General features: G+C 42.1%; 1 protein-coding gene across 7 annotated transcripts in view; it reads right to left on the minus strand.

Moving 5' to 3' along the window:
* Positions 1-8690, minus strand: part of LOC110494219 (LIM domain and actin-binding protein 1) — a 29399-nt gene extending 20709 nt beyond the window's left edge. Inside the window, exons 1-3 of one of the 7 annotated variants that reach the window (XM_036950269.1) lie at positions 8548-8615; positions 8340-8353; positions 871-1008 (exon numbers count right to left, since the gene is read on the minus strand). In XM_036950269.1, coding sequence (XP_036806164.1) covers positions 871-995 — 125 coding nt within the window. In that variant the 5' untranslated portion in view covers positions 996-1008; positions 8340-8353; positions 8548-8615. Of the gene's footprint in view, positions 1-870; positions 1009-6036; positions 6191-8339 lie in introns of those variants that run through there. The other 6 variants (XM_036950270.1, XM_036950268.1, XM_021569062.2 and 3 more) reach the window with 6 other exon arrangements.
* Between the last annotated feature and the right edge of the window lie 15054 nt (positions 8691-23744).

Raw genomic sequence — 23744 nt, forward strand, 5'->3', positions numbered from 1 at the left:
GGGCTATTTCTGACACCGATCTGGTTTCCTCTGGATCTGCAGACACTACGCTGCTTTTCGACTAACACCACTGTTACACTGGTTTTATACACCCTTGTGTTATACTAGGGAAATTGTGATTCCATAGCTAGGGCTGGCAGAGAGGACTTGTGAAGAGCAGAATCAACAACCTCTGCATAGTCAAAACAGTTGCTTTGTGAGGTGTTAAAGTTCACAGTTAGTCATAGCTATGTAAATGCCAGCTGAAATGTACTAGCGGCACGGTAGGTCAGGATTGTTGTAAGGTAACAGCTACTTTACATAGCAACAGAAGAAAATGACCTGTACATGCAAGGTGTATGAGGAAATAGGTCACGGTTGATACTGCCTAAGATTACAGTTACGACAATGTGATGAAGAGGTGACTTTTCAACCAGAATTTTCAGACCCACAGCGCTTCTTAAAGAGTGGTAACTATTAACAGTCAGAATGATCTCTTTCCAGTTCTGCTGCAACCTCTGTAGGCAGACACGAGGGTAACCCAATGACCTGCAGAACAGGATTGATATACAGCCAACATCTCTGTTACCTCCCTCCCTCAATGATGTACATTTGGGATGGGAGCTCTTGTATAAAGCCTTTAAGCCTGAAGTGTTTGGGTTGACTTTCATTTTGGCTCCCCACTGACACAGACTTGACTGACTGTATGTACATACTGGAGCACCAAAGGGATAAGTGTGATTGGTACAGTATGTAAGTAGAGCTGGGCGATATGGAGGATTCCCTACAGATAGATGCGTGTTTGGTATGATGCATTTGGAAGAGAAGTGTCCACGGTAGTACACTCATACAGACAGAAGTGTCTAGTAGAGAGCTGTGCGTGTCACTCACTTGGAGAAGCGCTCTGCAATGGCGTTGGTCTTGCCTCGCGTGCTGACCAATGAGAGCTCCCTGGCGGTGACCCGTAAAGACTGCGACGCCCACGACTTTCTGCTGAACGAACTTCCGCCTTCCATCTCCACCTCCTAACTAACACACACACACACACACACTAATTAATGACAGAATCAAAATGTTTACTTTTTTAAACTACATTACCTGTTTTACATGAAATACAAGTCCCAAAATTCTCCAACACCCATCTTATAGAAATGACCTAATACAGTGTATAATACACACAGCCTGTAGAGCTTGGATTCAACAACCAACACTGGCACTGTTGGGTGACATCATCCAGCTGTTTGTCCATGGTGTGCACAGTGCACTACCTCACCGCTCATTCATCATGAATCAATCAAACCACGACATAGACAATACAGGGTGACACCTTAATTGAAGGGTAATGAATAACATGTTAATAACAATGACAACTTGTGTAAATTGAAACAAACACATTTGTATTTTTGTTTGGGGTGTAATGGCCCAGGAGTTATCCCATTAAAACATTACCCTACCAGGTAGCCTACAGCCCATTGATTATTACCAATATAGGCATTTTGTATGCTTTTATTGCTTCATATATACACTAAAGTTATGCCAGTAAAGTGTTCTCTTTAATAGGTTCATAGTCTATTTCACCCAGAACCCCCAGAATAATAGCAGAGTGTTGACAGACAGGGGGGATCAATGCAGCACTGTCTCTGTACAAAGAGGTACTGTCTATCCCTCAGCTTCCCCAATGGTGAGGTCATTGATCTGTATGTCAATCACCTGCTCTGCTCTTTGTCTAGGAGTCGGTCCGCCCCCGAGATATCATCTACAGCACATACCCTCCCCTGCTGCTATGAGCTCACACACTCAAACATTGCATGGTTACAGGAGCAAGCAGACAAAATTCTGCCATCATGATTGAGCGGGAAAGTTCAGACACTTGACTGTGGGACAGGTACACAACTGAGATCAGCAGCAATGTTGTCATTGTGCGAATCCGAACATATCATAATCTGTTCCGAGACAGTCAGGAGGCCTGTTCCGAGACAGTCAGGAGGCCTGTTCCGAGACAGTCAGGAGGCCTGTTCCGAGACATTCAGGAGGCCTGTTCCGAGACATTCAGGAGGCCTGTTCCGAGACAGTCAGGAGGCCTGTTCCGAGACAGTCAGGAGGCCTGTTCCGAGACAGTCAGGAGGCCTGTTCCGAGACATTCAGGAGGCCTGTTCCGAGACATTCAGGAGGCCTGTTCCGTTCGGAGGAGAAAAACAGCACTCCGACTGCCACTTATCTCAGCCTGATCTTCATAATCAACAATTATAGAGGGCCAGAGTATAACATACACCCACATGCCTAAATGCACACAGGAAGTTAGTTACTATAGTTACTGTGTTTTCCGATAGACACGTACACTAACAAAAAAAACGGTCTCATAACACAGCTGATAAGCCAGTAAAATAGTCATTTGTCTGGAAGGGAGGGAATGATGAGAATCGACAAAAGCATTTATCAGTTTATACATGGACCCACCTTTGGTATACTGCAAGGTGTGTATTTGTAGTCATTTTCAGATAAATTCATATCAATAGGCTGTCTTGGGCCAGCCGGAAGGGTGTATGGACCATGCCCTTTCATCTGGTCATTTTCATTAAGGTGTGCTTTGCAGGTATTACATCATTACCCGACAAAGAGACTGAATTGAATTAAGCATTGTCAGAGCAGCTGGTTTTGTGTTGACTCAGACATGACCAAGCACACGCATAAACATAGTAGAGGCAATTCCATGATAATGGAATTAGACTCAGATTTTTCACTTTATAATGTAGACCAAACAAAAAACATCCATTTCAAAGCTTAACAAACCACAGAACTCTATGCACAGGTACTAGTTTTAACCATTTCCACTGACAAATTTACAAAAACACATTTACAGGAAGAACTGTGCAGATGAAGTTCAGTAACAATAAAATTGAGGGAGATTTTACCATAATTCCTGACCAAACTTAGCATCTGCACAGTTTTTCAAGTACATTTTTATATATATTTTTTTGGTGTAAATTATTCAAAGTAGCCACTGTGCATAGAGTTAAACTTTGAAATCAATGATTTTGTTTGGCATACATTTTAAAGTGAAAAATCTGTCTCAGCGTAATTCCACTACCATGGAATTGCTCATAAGCTACACAAGCAAACCAGCACTACGAGTGTGACCACGACGACAACCATAACAAATGACCAATTCCAAAAGAATCTCCAACACTTCCTGTCTACAAACCATGGGATCCAGGAAAATAATAATCTAATCCACAGAGAGAGACATCACATGGACTTCTCATAAAGACCGTGTTTAGCATGGCCACAGGGGTGGTTTAAAACTCGGGCCTTGCATCTCTGTCATATTTCATGAGAAAAACTTTGGAAAATAGGTCAAAGCTTAAACCTTAGCTTAAGAAGTGCATATTGGTTGAAAGCCTGTGCAACCCTGGAGGTATGTGTTCAGTGGAAAAGGGATAAAGTGTAATGCGTGTGTGTCAGAGGCAACGCATCATATTCATGTGCATCAGCACAGCAGGCCAGATCAGGAAGCCAAAAGGCAGAAATCCAGTGGAATTCCTCAAAAAAAATCATCCTCAGCCTTTCCTCCAAGCTGCTTCTCCAAGCTAAGCACAGGGGAAAGAAACTACCTCATAGTAGAAACCAAGATGCAGGGATTGAAGAACAAACTGGATGAGCAGGAAATAAAAATCAGTCCCTCTTGGAGGAGAATGGAAGTTGAATATAAAACACTTTATTTGGAGTGCTTGTCTATTCAACTTCCATTGTACTCTTATCACCTGCAAGCTCAGCCATCTCCTGCAGTTGTGCCTTTGAGCAAGTTGCTTAACCCCTATAATTTCTCCAGGGACGCTGCACTCTACCCCATCCAGGGCATGTTTTATCTGTCCTTCTGAGGGGTTGGGATAGAACAGACAAATTGCTGATGGACATGTGTGCATATTGGACAATAAAAAGGAATCATCTTCCTCTAAGCTTGCAGAAGTAGTGGAGGTAGCAGCCTAGCTGTAGTAAGTGGTCATGATATGTAGAGGAACAAGTAGCCGAACCAAACAGAGACGAGGCTTCCTTTTCATTTGGCATTCCACTTCATGGAAGCAAACTGCAACAGAACAAGTTTAGTTGATCTGGCCCAGTCTAGTCTACTCTCTCACCATATCTGAATAGCACTTGTATGTAGTGATGGGGGATATTATTTCAGATGATATATCATATTGACAATATCGTAATATTATTTTTGGCGCTAGTTTGCTATGCCTGCACCAAAACTCCTCTATTTGTACTACTTTTACTGCACTTTTTATTTTATTTACTTATTTACTTATTTTTAAATAGGGAGCTAATTTGTTTTCAGCACTTTTATTTATATGACTGATCAAAACTTGTTTTCTCATGGCTCTCTTGTTCCTCTGCAGCAGACATTTGGTGAGCAATATGTTTGGAACATCGAATCGCAATAAAAAAAAAATCACAGTATCAAATCGCGATACATAAGTATCGTGATAATATCTTAGCGCGAGTTCCCTAGTAATTCCCAGCCCTACCTGTATGGTGAGCAAGTATATTGATAAGAAATCAAATCTTCACTTCAACATACTTGATTGTGACTGTAAACTTGACATGATGTGGGGACCGGATGTTGGGAATAACTTTTGAAAATAAGTGACATTGCCAGATCCTGCGGACGCGCCTTTCCTGAGGCAATCATTATCGTGTTTCAGTCAACGAGGCCGCTGTGTCAATTTCACTAAAGCACAAAGCGGAACAGCCTTTGAACCTTCACTTTCATCTCATTGCAATGCTGTATCCACAACAAACCCAGATATGGAACACAACACAGGATCAGTCTGTATTGCGAAATATAGCCATTTTATCATCATCAGTGCCTTGAGTGACATGGAGGTACATCAGTCCTGAACAGCTCAAATGTAGGAAGGGGTTTATAATTTGCGCTTGGAAAAAAATACAACTATCACAGGGTTAGGTTTTCAGAAGAATGTGGTGGATTTCTCTCTAACCTTTTACCTGGGCTTTGCTCCTTTCATATTTATTTGGATCTTAAACTCCTCAGTCCCTGGTGGTGACAAGCATACCCATAGCATGATGCTGCCACCATAATATAAAAGGGATCAACAACATAGTTTTTACTCCCAAATTACTGGCCTGTATGACAAAGTGAAAAGAAAGAAGCCCATGTTAAAAATTCCACTCCAAATCATATATTCTGTTTTCAACAAGGCTGTTAAATAATACTGCAAAGACAACACAACAAATAAACAGACTTTTTGGAGTAAATTAAACTACAGGGTTGGGTCAAATCCCAAAGTAAAACCCTCTCTATTTTCAAGTATTGTGGTGGCAGCATCATGTTATGGGTATACTTGTCAAAAATCTATTTGAATCCCTTTTTAGATCATTTAAGGGGGTGCAGAAATTCTATTGGCACGGTAGCCTAATTTAAACTGTGCTCTTTACGTCATACCATTACCAACCATATGAGACTGGTAACACTTGTGACAAACTCGATTTGCTTGTTACTCTACAATTTGATTTGCAGGTAATGACACTATGTAATTAAATTGAACCATAGCAAAACAAGTACCATGTGGGTTAAAAGCTACTTGAAGTCCGTCTCTAAAACAGACTTTGAAAAAATAAAAATCAATAGTCAATTCTGCCTGGCTCTGAACAAAGAATCATTAAACACAAAATCATTCAAGCTAAACTAGCAGATTGAGTCAGAAACTGAAACGCAGGACTCTCCCTCAGACTCTCCCTGACTTGGCACCACTCAGCTCATGGGACTGATCAGATGTCACAAAGCCGCCATCCTTGGTTTAACCCGTGATCAGACAATTGGTAGGAAAAAGTCACATCCATGACATGGATACTGTTGGACTAGCCTTACTACAGTAACACTGGGAGTTATGGTCAATACTCTCAGTGAGAACAGCGATAATGATTTTTGAAACGCTATATACACACACACAGTTACAAAAACAATGGCACAAGGGAAGCGGTAACTTCACTTCTCCCCAAAGAGTTCAAGTTAACCGTGACACACCTTAAACGTACCTTTTTTGAAAGGATTATTTTTCTGTTTTCTTCTCGATATAAAGTTACTGTCTTATCTATATTATTTTATAGCACTCCAGTTTCGGTCCAGCCTTTACTTTAAGCACTTCCGGTTTGTCACACTCCCCTGGTGAAACCTTGCGACACCCGACACAATGCGTATGTGCAGGTCTCTAGTGTGTAAGAGTGTAAGGGGCGGAGTGAGGAGAAAGGTGTCATGAGAGTGGAGGAAGCAGGTCACATGATTTCCTGTACCAATGACCTTAGAGATTGGATTCCACCTGCCAGGTACATAGGGTGTGTTTGTGTGTCTTCAGCAGAATTTCTAGGAAATAGTCTATACAACTGCTCTACAGTTAAGTGTTTTAACAACCTGGTGAAGAACTCAACTGATCTAAATTGTGTGATTCTATGGCACAACTTGATCCCCTTCATGAGAGTGGTAAAGAAGGGGAGGTGGGTGGTTGCGGCAAAGGACAGCTAGAGGAGAGAGGTGAAGAGAAAGGAGGAGGGGGGACAGAGGGGAGAGGAGACGAACAGAGCGAGAAGCTCAGGTTTCTCTGCCCTGTTTGAAAGGTTGAAGCGTGTGGTTGGGCCTGCGTGGTGCTGCGGCAGGGAGAGAAAACCCTGGCTCTCAATACACTCAACCCATTGCGACTTCACAGGCCCTGTCTAACCAGTACCAATCCTTGCCTCACACCTGGAGGTGTGCACTCACACGCGGAGGTGTGCACTCACACGCAGTCGCGCGCACACACACACGCAGTCGCGCCTTACACAGCTTTGTCTGCACCAAGACTTCAATACCCATACAATTGTACACATTTTTCACAAGAGCAGTTTACCTATATCAATTTCTGTAGCAATCCATTGGCTTGGCAGAGAAATTGACAACTGAATCAAAATGTTGCCCATTTCTGTCTGTGTCTCATTAATAAATCAACTTTAGGAGCATGTCAGAGTTGAGAAAATGTATAGTTTCTGTCATGGTTTTTTTTCTGCCCAGCATCTGAACCAGTGTAGCATATTTTCTATTTTATTTACACAGGAAAGTCCCCTAATTGGCATTGTGAAAATGGCTGACGAACCAAATGATCTGACATGGGTGGCATCATCAACGCATTCCACTGAGTCATCTTCACTGGGACATCACCACCTGCCTCCTCTGTGGGCTATCCTTTTCTTTTCACAGAGAGAGGATGAAAAGGCGACATGGTTTGGCAGCGTTTTCTAAGTCTCAGCTGTGCAACTTCCAAGACAGAGAACTGCATAAATAGCACCGTTAAATAAGCATGGAGCTGCATTCAAATGGCCTGTTCAAATGGCCACACGGTGCGGTTAAGGTACAAAGCTGGACAGTCGGCATTGTGTGACAACTGCTGGCACTGAGGTGAATACCAAAGTAGACTACTCATTTCTCCAGGGACAGCCACTGAATACCTAGCTCGTAATACTCAGCAGGAGTTTGAATAGAATATATCCTGGCTATCAAGCCAACAACAAGTAACCTACTTTGAGTAGCCCAAGTCACCAAAATGGCTGTGGTGGTATCAGCTGAGTTTTAAAGTAATAGTTCACACCAAAATGCCCATTTGTTCAGATGTTTTCAAAAGTGGTCTAATGTCAAGATGAGTCCATGTCTCGCACGCCATCTGTTGTGCAGATCTAACTATATTCCTCAACCCCATAGGAAAGAAAGCCTAAGCACCATTTAAAATGATTAAATTAGATGGTGTCTATCTTTCCCCTTAATTTGGGTTTGTGATAGCTGGATCTACACAACAGATGGGATTGTGGGGAGTACACTTATTTTGAAAATGCTCCACTTTTGAGTTTTGAAAATATTTACAAACTTTGGAATCATTTTGTAACATATGGTCATGCAGGCCTACTCATAAAAAGTGTCATAAGCAGGAAGACATCTTCCTTGGTAGATGGATTATTATAACAATAAACAAGTAGCCTATAAACCTGCTGTACTATCAAAATGAATGCACTGCATCTCACTCCAGTCCTTCATACCCTGAAATAGGTTGGCCAACTGCCATAACTTCCCATGCAACCTCCACCACCAGTAATAATGGTGCAAGATTGGAAGTACCTGTCAAATTGGCAACATTAACCAGCAAACATTTGATTTAGCCTTGGCTAGAGCAAATTCACCATGTGCACACTCACACCAGAGCCTAAACTAGCATACTAAAACGCACACATTAAGGCTAGAAATTAACATAGCATTATAATAACTGTACATATCAACACAAGTTTATGACAAAACTCCTGTAACCTTGCTTTGGCCTTACGTTTATGATGTTGCCTACCGCAGTTCCCCCGACAGTCCCACAGGTGCACAATAGAAAGAGAGACGTTGGTTTGAGTCGATTAATCTGCTAGTATCTGAGATTTTAATTACATTGTTAAACGAACATACTTGACTTGTTTTAATCTCTTGCTGCTAAACCAGATACGTTTTCTATAGCTAATGTAAATGGCTTTGGTAATTACACTCACAGCAATGAGTTTTTCGTCTTCGTGCGCTCCTCAAAGTATGTGCATCTCACGGGGCGGGACAAATCTGTCACCAAATCAAGAGTTCTTTTCCATCTCTTAAAGTTGCAGTTCGCAGGGAATAAACATAAAATACTTTTATTCTTCTTCCAAAAAAATGTCTCCGCTCAACATCACAGACATACACTGAGTGTATAAAACATTAAGGACACCTTCGTGACCCCCCCCCCCCCCTCCCCCCCTTTGCCCCTTAGAACAGCCTCAATTCGTCGGGGCATGTACTCCGCTGACACATGAAGTTAGCTGGATGTTCTTTGGGTGGTGGACCATTCTTGATACACAATGGAAACTGTTGAGCATGAAGAACACAGCAGCATTGCAATTCTTGATACAAACCGGTGTGCCTGGCACCTACTAGCATATCCTGATCGAAGGCATTTAAATATTTGGTCTTGCCCTTTCATCCTCTGAATGGCACACATACACAATGTCTCAATTGTCTCATGGCTTTAAAATCCTTCTTTAATCTGTCTCCTCCCCTTCATCTACACTGATTGAAGTGCATTTAACAAGTGACATCAATAAGGGATCATAGCTTTCACCAGGATTCATCTGGTCAGTAACAGGGGCACCATCGAGAGCATCCTGACAGGTTGCCTCACTGCCTGGTATGGCAACTGCTCGGCCTCCGACCGCAAGGCACTACAGAGGGTAGTACGTACAGCCCAGTACATCACTGGGGCCAAGCTTCCTGCCATCCAGGACCTCTATAACAGGCGGTGTCAGAGGAAGGACCTAAAAATGGTCAGACTCCAGCCACCCTAGTTATGGACTGTTCTCTCTGCTACCGCACGACAAGCGGTACCGGAGCACCAAGTCTAGGTCTAAAAGGCTTCTTAACAGCTTCTACCCCCAAGCCATGGTCTAAAAAAATATTAAAAAGTCAAAAAAAAATATCCCAATGCCCCAGGTCAGTGATTGGGGACACTGCCCTATGTAGGGTGCCGTCTTTCGGATGGGACGTGAAACGGGTGTCCTGACTCTCTGATGTCATTAAAGATCCCATGGCACTTATCGTAAGAGTAGGGTTGTTAACCCCGGTGTCCTGGCTAAATTCCCAATCTGGCCCTCTAACCATCACGGTCACCTAATAATCCCCAGTTTACAATTGGCTCATTCATCCCCCTCCTCTCCCCTGTAACTATTCCCCAGGTCGTTGCTGCAAATGAGAACGTGTTCTCAGTCAACTTACCTGGTAAAATAACGGATAAATAAATAAGACTGCTAAACAGCTAATCAAATGGCTACTCAGACTACTTGCATTGTCGTCCCCCCTTACTGACATGCTTACTTTTACACTGCTGCTACTTTCTGTTTATTATCTATGCATAGTCACTTTAACTCTACCTGCATGTACATATTAGCTCAATTACCTCGACTAACCTGTGCCCCCGCACATTGACTCTGTACCGGTACCCCCTGTATATAGCCTTGGTACTGTGATTTTACTGCTGCTCTTTAATCATTCTTTATTTTTATGTTTTACTTAACACTTATTTTTCTGAATTTATGGTTAAGGGCTTGTAAGTAAGTCTTTCACCTGTTGTATTCAGCGCATGTGACAAATACAATTTTATTTTATTTTATTTTATTTGAAAGAGCAGGTGTCCTGAATGTTTTGTACACTCAGTGTATATCTAGTAGTGAGTCTACACTACAGATGTAGAAAAGATTTCCATCTGCATCCCCGAGCCTTGCAATGAGAGTGTTATTTTATGTTGGCCCTTGTTGCACCGGGTAACACATAATCGAGCTAAAGCCGGGAGGGAGGAGCACCTTCTCAAATCCAACAGTAATCGCAAATCAAATCAAATTTAATTTGTCACATGCGTCCTGGCACGGTGGTCTAAGGCACTGCATCGAGGTGTGAGCTGTGCCACTAGAGATTCTGGGTTCAAGTCCAGGCTCTGACACAGCCGGCCACGACCGGGAGACCCATGGGGAGGTGCACAATTGGCCCAGCGTCGTCCGGGTTAGGGGAGAATTTGGCCGGCAGGGATGTCCATGACCCATCGCGCACTAGCGACTCCTGGCGCAATACATGCTGACACGGTCGCCAGGTGTACGGTGTTTCCTCCGACATATTGGTGCGGCTGGCTTCTGGGTTAAGTGGGCATTGTGTTGAGAAGCAGTGCGGCTTGGTTGGGGTGTGTTTCGGAGGACGCACGGCTCTCGACCTTCGCCTCTCCCGAGTCCGTACGGGAGTTGCAGCAATGAGACAAGACTGTAACTACCAATTGGATACTACGAAATTGAGGAGAATAGGGGGGGTAAAAAAAAGCGGGTGTTGACAAACAGTGACATGCTTACTTACGGGCCCTTCCCTACAATGCAGAGAGATAGAAATAATAGAAAAGTAAGAAAAGTAATAATAAAAAAAGTTAGTGCGAAAAGAGGCAATGTAGATAGCTATTTGGTTAACTACTTAACTAACTGTTTAGCAGTATTTTGGCATAGAAGCTGTTGAGGGTCCTGTTGGTTGCAGACTTGCTGTGCGGTAGCACAGTCCACCACAGCCACATCGATGTGAATGGGAGGGTGCTCGGACCTCCGTTTCCGGTAGTCCACAATCAGCTCCTTTGTCTTGCTGATGTTGAGGGAGAAGTTGTTGTCCTGGCACCACACTGCCAGGTCTCTGACCCCCTCCCTGTAGGCTGTCTCATTGTCGTTGTGTCGTCAGCAAATTTGATGGTGTTGGAGTTGTGTTTGGCCAGGCAGTCGTGGGTGAACAGGGAGTACAGGAGGGGACTAAGCCTGCACCCCTGAGGGATCCCCGTGTTGAGGGTCAGCGTGGCGGATATGTTGTTGCCTACCCTCACCACCTAGGGGTGACCCGTCAGGAAGTCCAGGATCCAGTTGCAGAGGGAGGTGTTCAGTCCCAGGGTCTTTAGCTCAGTGATGAGCTTTGATGGCATTGTGGTGTTAAACACTGAGCTGTATTCAATGAACAGCATTCTCACATAGGTGTTCCTCTAGTCCAGGTGGGAGAGGGCAGTGTGGAATTCAATAGAGATTGTGTCATCTGTGGATCTATTAGGGCGGTTTGCAAATTGAAGTGGGTCCAGGTTGTCTGGGATGATGGTGTTGATGTGAGTCATGACCAGTCTTTGAAAGCTTTTCATGAAAACAGATGTGAATGCTATGGGGCGATACTCATTTAGGCAGGTTACCTTGGCATTCATGGGCACAGGGACTATGGTGGTTTGCTTGAAACATGTGAGCATTACAGATTGGGTCAGGGCAAGGTTGAAAATGTCAGTGAAGACACTTGCCTGCTCTGAGTACGCATCCTGGTAATCTGTCTGACCCTGTGAATTTGTGAATATTAACCTGTTTCAAAGTCTTAATCACATCGGCTACAGATAGTGTGATCACACAGTTGTCCAGAACTGCTGGTGTTCTCATGCATGGTTCAGTGTTGCTTGCCTCAAAACGAGCATAGAAGACGTTTAGCTCGTCTGGTAGGCTCACGTCACTGGGCAATTCACGGCTGGGTTTCCTTTTGTAATCCGTGATAGTTTGCAAGCCCTGCCACATGCGATGAGCATCAGAGACAGCGTTGTAGGATTCAATCTTTTGTCTGTTTGATGGCCGTCAGAGTTCGCAGTGGGACTTCTTATAAGCGTCCGGATTAGTGTCCCACTCCTTGAAAGCGGCAGCTCTAGCCTTTAGCATGCTGCAGATGTTGCCTGTAATCTATGGCTTCTGGTTGGGATATGTACAATTGAAGTCGGAAGTTTACATAACCATAGCCAAATACATTTAAACTCAGTTTTTCACAATTCCTGACATTTAATCCAAGTAAAAATTACCTTCTCTAAGGTCAGTTAGGATCACCACTTTGTTTTAAGAATGTTGAATGTCAGAATAATAGTAGAGAAAAGTATTTATTTCAGCATTAATTTTTTTCATCACATTCCCAGTGGGTCAGAAGTTTGCATGCACTCAATTAGTATTTGGTAGCATTGCCTTTAAATTGTTTAACTTTTGTCAAACTTTTTGGATAGCCTTCCACAAGCTTCCCACAATAAGTTGGGTGAATTTTGGCCCATACCTACCTGAAAGAGCTGCTGTAACTGAGTCAGGTTTTGTAGGCCCCTTGCTCGCACACGTTTTTTCAGTTCTGCCCACACATTTTCTATATGATTGAGGTCAGGGCTTTGTGATGGCCACTCCAATACCTTGACTTTGTTGTCCTTAAGCCATTTTACCACAACTTTGGAAGTATGCTTGGGGTCATTGTCCATTTGGAAGTCCCATTTGCGACCAAGCTTTAACTTCCTGACTGATGTTTTGAGATGTTGCTTCAATATATCCACATAATTTTCCCTCCCTCATGATGCCATCTATTTTTGAAGTACACCAGTCCCTCCTTCAGCAAAGCACCCACAACATGATACTGCCACCCCGTGCTTCACGATTGGGATGGTGTTCTTCGGCTTGCAAGCCTCCCCCTTTTTCCTCCAAAAATAACGATGGTCATTATGGACAAACAGTTCTATATTTGTTTCATCAGACCAAAAAGTACGATCTTTGTCCCTATGTGCAGTTGCAAACCGTAGTCTGGCTTTTTTATGGGGGTTTTGGAGCAGTGTCTTGTGCCTTGCTGAGCGGCATTTCGGGTTATGTCGATATAGGCCTTGTTTTACTGTGGATATAGATACTTTTGTACCTGTTTCCTCCAGCATCTTCACAAGGTCATTTGCTGTTGTTCTGGGATTGATTTGCACTTTTCGCACCAAAGTACCTTCTTCTCTAGGAGACAGAACGCGTCTCCTTCTTGAGCAAAATGACGGCTGCGTGGTCCCATGGTGTTTATACTTGCGTACTATTGTTTGTACAGATGAACGTGGAACCTCCAGGTGTTTGGAAATTGCTCCCAAGGATGAACCAGACTTGTGGAAGTCTACAAAAAAAAAATCTGAAGTCTTGGCTGATTTATTTTGATTTTCCTATGTCAAGCAAAGAGGCACTGAGTTTGAAGGTAGGCCTTGAAATACACCCACAGGTACACCTCAAATTGACTCAAATTATGTCAATCAGCCCATCAGAAGCTTTTAAAGCCATGACATAATTTTCTGGAATTTTCCAAGCTGTTTAAAGGCACCGTCAACTTATATATATAAACTTCTGACCCACTGGAATTGTGATACAGTGAATTATAAGTGAAATAATCTGTTTGTAAACAATTGTTGGAAAAATTACTTGTGTCATGCACAAAGTAGATGTCCTAACCGACTTGCCAAAACTATAGTTTGTTAGCAAGAAATTTGAGGAGTGGTTGAAAAACTAGTTTTAATGACTCCAACCTAAGTGTATGTCAACTTACGACTTCAACTGTATGTTCAGTCACTGTGGGGACAACACTGTCAATGCACTTATTAATGAAGCCAGTGACTGATGTAGTAAAGACCTCAGTGTCATCGGATGAATCCCGGAACATATTCCAGTCTCTTCTAGCAAAACAGTCCTGTAGCTTAGCATCCGCTTCATCGAACCACTTCCATATTGGTACTTCCTGTTTGAGCTTTTACTTGGAGGGCGAGGGAGAGCTTTGTATGCGTTTCTGTGTGTGGACACAGGTGACATGTTGGTAGAAATTAGGTTAAGGATTTCAGTTTTTCTGCATTAATATCAGCAGCCCTATGCAACTCTTTGAGTACGGTTTTAGTGCCAGCATCAGTTTGTGGTGGTAAATAGACAGCTATGAAAAATATAGATGAAAACTCTCTGTAGTTAAAAATCTGAGCTGCTCTGTCATGTTGTCAACAAGGCAGAATGGTGCATTGTCCAGAAACATACAACATCTCTTTTCCATAAAATAATTGTTCGAATTTTCAAACTAGTTTTCGTTAGAAAGGCAGAAAAAGCATTTTTAGCAAAAGCAATCACTTTTCCATGGGAAAACACAGAATCCTACTGATTACTACATGCTTAATTATGTCACTTTTGTTTTGATTTTGCCGTTGGACAGCCATGCTTTCTTGCCTGTCCAACATAGCCTCATCTCCCACCCCTTCTAATGCGACTTGCCCCAATGCGCCTCCTTCTTTTCCCCCTGCCACACTACAAAGTTTCAAGGTGTCCAAGTCCAAGGTGCTAAAGGAGCTCCTTAAACTTGATCCCCAAAAAACATCTGGGTCAGATGGTTTAGACCCTTTTTTTTTTAAGTTTACTGCCCCTATAATCGACAAGCCCATCTCTGACCTTTTCAATCTGTCTCTCCTCTCTGGGGAGGTTCCCATTGCTTGGAAGGCAGCCACGTTTAGTCCTTTATTTAAAGGGGAAGATCAAGCTGATCCTAACTGTTATGGGCACATTTCTATTTTGCCCCGTTTATCAAAAGTGTTGGAAAAACTTGACAATATCAACTGACTGGCTTTCTTGATGTCTATAGTATTTTATCTGATATGCAATCTGGTTTCCGCTCAGGTTATGGATGTGTCACTGCAACCTTAAAGGTCCTCAATGATGTCACCATTGCCCTTGATTCTGTGCTGCTATTTTTATTTATTTATTTTAGCCCTTTTTCTCCCCAATTTCATGGTATCCAATTGTTTTAGTAGCTACTTCATCGCTACAACTCCCAAACGGGCTCGGGAGAGACAAAGGTTGAAAGTCATGCGTCCGATACACAACCCAACCAAGCTGCACTGCTTCTTAACACAGCGTGCATCCAACCCGGAAGCCAGCCGCACCAATGTGTTGGAGGAAACACTGTGCAACCTTGGTTAGCGTGCACTGCGCCCGGCCCGCCACAGGAGTCGCTGGTGCGAGATGAGACAAGGACATCCCTAACCCGGACGACGCTAGACCAATTGTGCATCGCCCCACGGACCTCCCGTTCGCGGCCGGTTACGACAGAGTCTGGGCGCGAACCCAGAGTCTCTGATGGCACAGCTGGCGCTGCAGTACAGCACCCTTAACCACTGCGCCACCCAGGAGGCCCCTGTGCTGCTATTTTTATTGACTTGGCCAAAGCTTTTGATATGGTAGACCATTCCATTCTTGTGTGCCAGCTAAGGAGTATTGGTGTCTCCGAGGTGTTTTTGGCCTGGTTTGCTAACTACCTCTCTCAGAGTGCAGTGTATGAAGTCAGAACATCTGCTGTCTCAGCCACTGCCTGTCACCAATGGTGTACCCTACGGCTCGATCCTAGGCCCCACACTCTTCTCAATTTCCTTTAAAAAATGTTTTAACCCTATTTCTCCTCAATTTGTAGTTACAGTTTTGTCCCATCGCTGCAACTCCCTTACGGACCAGGGAGAGGCGAAGGTCAAAAGCTGTGCGTCCTCTGAAACAGGACCCAGCCAAGCCGCACTGCTTCTTGACACAATGCCCGCTTAACCCGGAAGGAAACACCGTACAGCTGGTGACCGTATCAGCGTGCATGCGCCCGGCCCGCCACAGGGGTCGCTACAGCGCGATGGGACAAGGACATCCCGGCCGGCCAAACCCTCCCCTAACCCTCCCTGGTCGCGGCTGGCTGCGGCAGAGCCTGGACTCAAACCAGGATCTCTAGTGGCACAGCTAGCACTGCAATGCAGTGCCTTAGACCACTGTGCCACTCGAGAGGCCCTCTTCTCAATTTACATCAACAACATAGCTCAGGCAGTAGGAAGCTCTATTGTGCATTTATATACAGATGATACAGTCTTATACTCAACTGGCCCCACCACGGGTTTTGTGTTAAACGCTCTACAACAAAGCTTTCATAGTGTCCAACAAGCTTTCTCTGCCCTCAACCTTGTTCTGAACACCTCCAAAACAAAGGTAATGTGGTTTGGTAAGAAGAATGCACCCCTCTGAGGGTTTAAAGCTTGAGGCAGTCACCTCATACAAGTACTTGGGAGAAAGGCTAGATGGTACACTGTCCTTATCTCAGCACATATCAAAGCTACAGGCTAAAGTTAAAACTAGACTTGTCGTAATCGCTCCTCTTTCACCCCAGCTGCCAAACTAACCATGATTCAGATGACCATCCGACCCATGCTAGATTACAGAGACATAATTTATAGATCGGCAGGTAAGGGTGCTCTCGAGCGGCTAGATGTTCTTTGCCATTCGGTCATCAGATTTGCCACCAATGCTCCTTATAAGACAAATCACTGCACTCTATACTCTTCTGTAAACTGATCATCTCTGTTTACCCGTCACAAAACCCACTGGTTGTTGCTTATTTATAAAACCCTCTTAGGCCTCACTCCCTCACACCTGAGTGGCAGCCTGGTTCCAAATCAAATGCAATCAACTTTCAGCCAGTGCAAAACACACCTACACGGGCACCCGTGCGAGATTAATCAAACCACCTCAATCCCAAACTCTCAGGCAAAAAAGATCTTGGAAAGGTTCTTAGTACCATCTAGTGGTGAAAACTTAAATTGATAGTTCATCCAAATGACACATTCCTTACCCTGTAATGTCATGCTTTGGACAAGGTATGGCAGCAATTCATGCTTTGGTTTAGTTTCCCTGGCACTGCTAACGTTTTTAGCAAATGCTGCCCAAATCCCATTCCAGTCATGGGACTGATATTAGCATTTTTCTCACATCATGTCCAAATCATCCAAGGGTATCTAAAATGTATTGCGAAGCTCAAAAAAGTAACTTATAGATTATTTGAAAAATGCTAATATCATTCCCATGACTTATACCACATTTGTGCCACATTTGCTAAAAGTTTAGCATTTGGAAACAGTACCAGGGAAAGACCAAAACATGAATTGCTGTCATACCTTGCCCATAGACTGCTTACATGAAAGGAAACCAATGTAAATCCTTTTGTAATTTGGGTGAACTATAGTTTGGGTGAACTATCCATTTAATAAAGACAATAAAGCTTGGCAGTTATAAAGATTGACAGAGATATTTATTTCAACAGTTTTCAGACAAACAGAGAAATAAACAAACACACTTCGAAAGAGTAAAATTAATAATAAATTATAAAATTAGAATTAAAAATAAATAACTTGAAAGACAAACCAAATTGTATCCCATCTTTGATGATGTAGTAGGCTATGGCAGTAGGCTATAGTAAAACAATTACTACAATTCATATAGGACTATAACTTGAACTCTAACCCTTGCAAAAACAAAGTGTCGTACTGACAAATACACAATCTTAGTAAAAGCGGATGCTACTTTGGGAGTACGCTATCCCTATTAGGCCAATGTAGTTTAACAATGACTACTTTTAAAATAGGCCTATACCTTGAACAACATAACAGTTGCAATACAATATGTCATAGACATAGATATATACTCCAATTCATCAAAACATCTGATGCTTAAACTACAGGAATATGTTGCAATATATATTTTTTACAAATATATGTAATCTACCTCTCGCCTAACTAGGTTTACTTTAAAAAATGTAATACTGTTGAAGTATTTTCATTCTAATACTTTAAAACTTAATTCACATTTGAGTGCTTCAGCTCACTACTGTAAAGTTGAGACACAGATTCTACGAGAGGCTACTTGTGAATTGCACTCAACACTATTTTCCAAACCATTCCTTCATTGTACTGGACAGAACAACTGAAGAATGGAAGGAGAATGCATCATTACCCTCTTTCCCATACCAGAGACCTTAAAAGTGGTCAAGCAACTGTTTGGAAGGCATATGCCATTGCAAGGCATGACAAAAAAAACTATTTAATAAAAAAAGGTCATCCTCCCCCTTGTCTTAGGAAGCAGAACTAAAATACTTTCCCACACCCATACACGCTTGATAAACACAGATTGGATACAAACATGTACGTAAAACTCATATTAAATAGTATACAATTCCCACATGCAATTGGCCCTTGATGTTCTAAGATATTAGAATAGGAAGGAATACAATTCATTTGAAAAAAGTGGACAACTCTACACTGCCAGATATAAAAACATATTTTTTTTAAGTGATATGCTGTTGGTGTGTTTACCCTGCTTCTTGTATGAGGGTGTTTTATGTTGTTGACAGAGGAGTTCTATCATTTTGCTTTTGTAAAATAAAAATAAATACCTAAAAAGGTGTGAAGCACCAAAGTACAGGCTGGAAGAGAGAGACCTCAGGTAACAAAAGTATCCTCTGTGTTCTAATTCGGATTATCTTTGCTATCCCAAGGGTGTTTTGTTTTTTCCAAAGTTGCTCGGAATCCTGGCTCCAACTTCCAGCCTCGTTCATGTGACATCACACACTCTGTGGCAGCTTTTGGTGTGCTCCTGAGAGAGGAAACATGCAGTATTGCTTTTAAGTAAATTATTTTGTGAGAGTGAGATAATGTGCCAAATAAAACAACACAATTGTGGCATCCCGTGCAATGTATAGATTGTTGCCTTTTGACGTCCGGACAGGGGGGTGCCTCACCTGAGCACCTATGAGTGCTGCAGTAATTGCCTGATAAGATAAATAGTCCAACTATATACATTATACTATAAATGTGGTTGAATGAGCTCTTTACCTTTTTGGTACACCTTTTTGCGTAAGCAAATCAAGGCCATGGACAGGATTGAGATAATGAAAACAAGGGCCACGATGACACTACAGAAAGACAGGCACACAAAAAGACAGAAAGTTAGCTAAGCATTTTTGGAATCACTTTATTTTAAGGTACAGACACACGCGCGCGCGCACAAACAAACACACACACACACACACACACATATATACAAATGAGTTGTTTATAAGTGTGTATATAACGTGCCTTCGGAAAGTATTCAGACCCGTTTACTTTTTCCACATTGTTAGGTTACAGCCTTATTCTAAAATGTATTATTAAATTGTTTTCTTCCCTAATCAATCTACACACAATACCCCATAATGACAAAGCAAAAAATGTTGTTTTTTTGTTTTACATTTTTTCTAATTTATTACAAATAAAAAAACTGAAATATCACATTTACATACAGTAAGTATTCAGACCCTTTACTCAGTACTTTGTTGAAGCACCTTTGGCAGTGATTACAGCCTCGAGTCTTCTTGGGTATGACACTACAAGCTTAGCACACCTGTATTTGGGGAGTTTCTCCCATTCTTCTCTGCAGATCCTCTCAAGCTCTGCTAGGTTGGATGAGGGGAGTTGCTGTACAGCTATTTTCAGGTCTCTCCAGATATGTTTGATCTGGGCTCTGGCAGGGCCACTCAAGGACATTCAGAGATTTGTCCCGAAGCTACCCTTTGTTGTCTTGCCTGTTTGCTTAGGGTCGTTGTCCTGTTGAAAATGTAACCTTCGACCCAGTCTGAGGTCCTGAGTGCTCTGGAGCAGGTTTTCATCAAGGATCTCTATGTACTTCGCTCCGTTCATCTTTGCCTCAATCCTGACTAGTATCCCAGTCCCTGCTGCTGAAAAACATCACCACAGCATGATGCTGCCACCACCATAATTCACCATAGGGATGGTGCCAGGTTTCCTCCAGACGTGATGCTTGGCATTCAGGTCAAAGAGTTCAATCTTAGTTTCATCAGACCAGATAATCTTGTTTCTCATGGTCTGAGAGTCTTGAGCTGCCTTTTGGTAACTCCAAGTGGGCTGTCATATGCCTTTTACTGAGGAGTGGCTTCCGTCTGGCCACTTTACCATAAAGGCCTGATCGGTGGAGTGCTGCAGAGATGGTTGGGTTGTCCTTCTGAAAGGTTCTCCCATCTCCACAGAGGAACTCTAGAGCTCTGTCAGAGTGACCATTGGGTTCTTGGTCATCTCCCTGACCAAGGCCCTTCTTCCCCGATTGCTCAGTTTGGCCAGGCGGACAGTTCTAGGAAGAGTCTTGGTTGTTCCAAACTTCTTCCATTTAAGAATGATTTCCAGTGTGTTATTGGTGACCTTCAATGCTGCAGAAATGTTTTGGTTCCCTTCCCCAGATCTTTGCCTCGACACAATCCTGTTTCGGGGAGCTCTACGGAATATTCCTTTGACCTCATGGCTTGGTTTTTGCTCTGACATGCAACGTTTGCCTTCCCAAATCATGTCCAATCAATTGAATTTACCCCAGGTGGACTCCAATCAAGTTGTAGAGCCATCTTAAGGATGATCACTGGAAATGCACCTGAGCTCAATTTCGAGTATCATAGCAAAGGGTCTGAATACTTATGTAAATAAAGTATTTCTGTTTTTTAAATTTTTAAATACATTTGCAAGAATTTCTAAAAAAAACTGTTTTCCCTTTGTCATTATTGAGTATTGTGTCTAGATTGCTGAAGAATTTTTGTTATTTAATCCATTTTAGAATAAGGCTGCAACATACATTTTGGGGAAAAAGTCAATGGGTCTGAATATTAGGCCTTACTCCAGTGATTTGTTATTCAAACAATTAAACGTAGTTATGTATTACTGGACCATCCTTAATAACCTTATTGTTAGCCATAATAAAGATAAAGAAGCAAGTTACATAACAAACAGATTCTCAGTAAGCAGTCTCAGTGTGGGTGTACCTTAAAATGTGTTGTCTATTCTAAAGTGTGACCACATTTTTACTTGCAGTTAGTTAACTTTCTCCGGAAATGACCTCATTGGACCGAAAGGGGCAAACCTCCCCACATATATGCAATACAGACACATTTCAAGTCGCAATTTCATGTAAACAATTAGCAACTAATTAATCAGAGGCATGCAGTCTTACATTGCTATAGATCTCATGCACCCAACAGAATCCAATGGAAGCTGAGTTGAACCTGAAAAAAAAAGACAGTGTGGATCAAAACATGACCAATAAACATAGAGTGGGGCAGCTGTCAGACATGACGTGAAATCTCTCAGTAGTACGTGGCCAATGAATGTCATTTGTGGGCATACAAACCAAGTGTTGCATAATACAGAAGGAGTCGGGACTCGGGATAAGAATGGAATTTGTACTGTACGGGCTGTATTTCTAGTCATAGCACATACAATCTCAGACGACACATGTTGACAACCGGTCTTGTTTACTCAGTAACCATAGCAATTTTAGGCAACTGAAAGTAAACAACAGAACTGCAAAGTCTGGTACAATATTAAACTGGAAATTGCATTTCCGTGTCCTTGTGGCTGTAGATAGGAAAGACATTTAAAAATGTATTATTTTCAAATACAACTGCATAATCACCCAATGCATAATTACCCAATGATTCATGTTTCTGGCAATCACCCATTGAGGCCATGTGGTATCCATCCTTGCAGCCACACACCGTGTCTGAGAAGGTCGAGCAGAAACTAAAAGTAATCTTTCCTTCACCTGCCATGGGTCAAACAGACATATAAATACACTTAACAACAGATTGACCAGTCTGCAAGCACATAAGGAAGTGAGCAAACAAAGAATGAATGGAATAAAAAAATGTCAAGTAATCTGTATTATCCAGCTCTTCAGTACTGTGTCAGATATATACGTACATTTTAGATATTTTTCAAGTCACATCTGTTGGGCATGCCAGTAAGAATACCAGTTAATTTTCTCCATTAAGTTATACATTCGGCAAAATAATAATGTTATTTCAATATTTCACAGATGTTGTGTGTTTTTACCTTTACAGTCACTGCATAGAACACAGCTAGGTCCTGTCCACCCCCCATGCAGCTGGCTGCAGTTCTTGACGGTAAATCGTCCTAAATGAGAGGACATATCATGAATAAACATAAGCATGAGAGGGACTGTGAAGAACAAAACAGATTGAAATGATGATTGAAACATAAAACCATAATTTGTAGGACAATAAAGCTTAGATGAAATGTACCTAGAGGACAGGATGGGCAGTGCTGTCCAGTGCAGAGATTTACATATGCTATGGCCAGCAGAGAATGCAAGAGAATCTAGAAAGGGGAAGACAGGGTTACACCAGTGGCTTTAGTAACAGGCAGTAGAAGAGGTGTGTGCCTGGCTACAGGTAGCCATTTTACTGTCCACTATCAGCAACATGCAGCATTGTAAAATATAGAGGGGCATCTTTAGGCAATTAACATATTTGGGACTAGGACCTAGGCGTAGGGCCCTCACAATCGGCTGATAACCTACTGCAACCACTGAATGTGCACTATTAGCCTTATAGTATAGAACTGGTAATACTAATTCAGCCTACTGTTTTACTAATTCCTACACTATATTTTATAGACCTGTAATTACATGGTTTTTGATTGAATGTAACAAAACATGGGAGGAACAAATGAAATACAACAATTATTAAAATAATTAAAACAGAAGGAGAGGGAAATGTAACTGAACTTCATTTCATAGACAGAGCTATAGATGTAAGGTTGACATATTTTTTAAACTATAGCCTACATTGTTACATAGTATTGACAACAAAAACATCAACAATATTACCAAATGCAGCCCTAGATCTTGGGTTATGATAGGGATAAGACACTTATCCCTATCATAACTGTGGATTTATTTTGGTTTGTTATGAGCAGCAGAATGCAGGCTATAATATGTTTTGTTCTGAGCAGCAGATAGGCTATAATAAATTCGATAATCAATTATGTAGGTTTTGTATGTACTTACATTTCTGAAGATCGACATTATTCCGTTGACATTAAAGGCGATTCAAATGATTTGCACCTGAAATGGTCAGGAGTGCACTGTTGCTGACAACCTGTAATGTCCAAATAACTGTATCTCTCTGTAGCCAAAGCGAAGAAGTCCGATATGCTCAGTCTTGACGCACAGAAGTTATATGAGCTCAGACTTGCTCAGATATGAGGAAGTAGTTCAAACCAAACCCAGAGATTGTACCTCATTGGCCAATTTGAGGGAGAAACGACACACGTGGTTTTGTTCATGGCAATGACATGTGCGTGTATTTATAGTTGCATTGCGCTATGTTTATGGTTACACTATTGCTTATTAAGTGTGATTCAATTATGCTTGTAAAAAGTTGCCACATTGTTATTAGTCGACACTCCTATAAATTCGAACCCACTTTTATTTCTTATGAATACTTTTTCACAACTTATACTTGTGACACATTAGGCTATCCCTGTTTTTGGACCGTTTGGAATACATTTTTGGAACTTCAACTACTGCAATACTATTCATTTTGCCCAAGAAAAAATATCTCACAGTGAAGTGCAACAAATCATATAATCCTTTAGTATGGATAGGTTTGTACAATGACACCAAGACATTTGAAACCCTAAAATAGTTTTGTTTCACTGTGTGTAGGGAGCCATGTAAACAAACTG

This window comes from Oncorhynchus mykiss, chromosome 17 (assembly GCF_013265735.2).
Source record: "Oncorhynchus mykiss isolate Arlee chromosome 17, USDA_OmykA_1.1, whole genome shotgun sequence".
Taxonomy (NCBI): domain Eukaryota; kingdom Metazoa; phylum Chordata; class Actinopteri; order Salmoniformes; family Salmonidae; genus Oncorhynchus; species Oncorhynchus mykiss.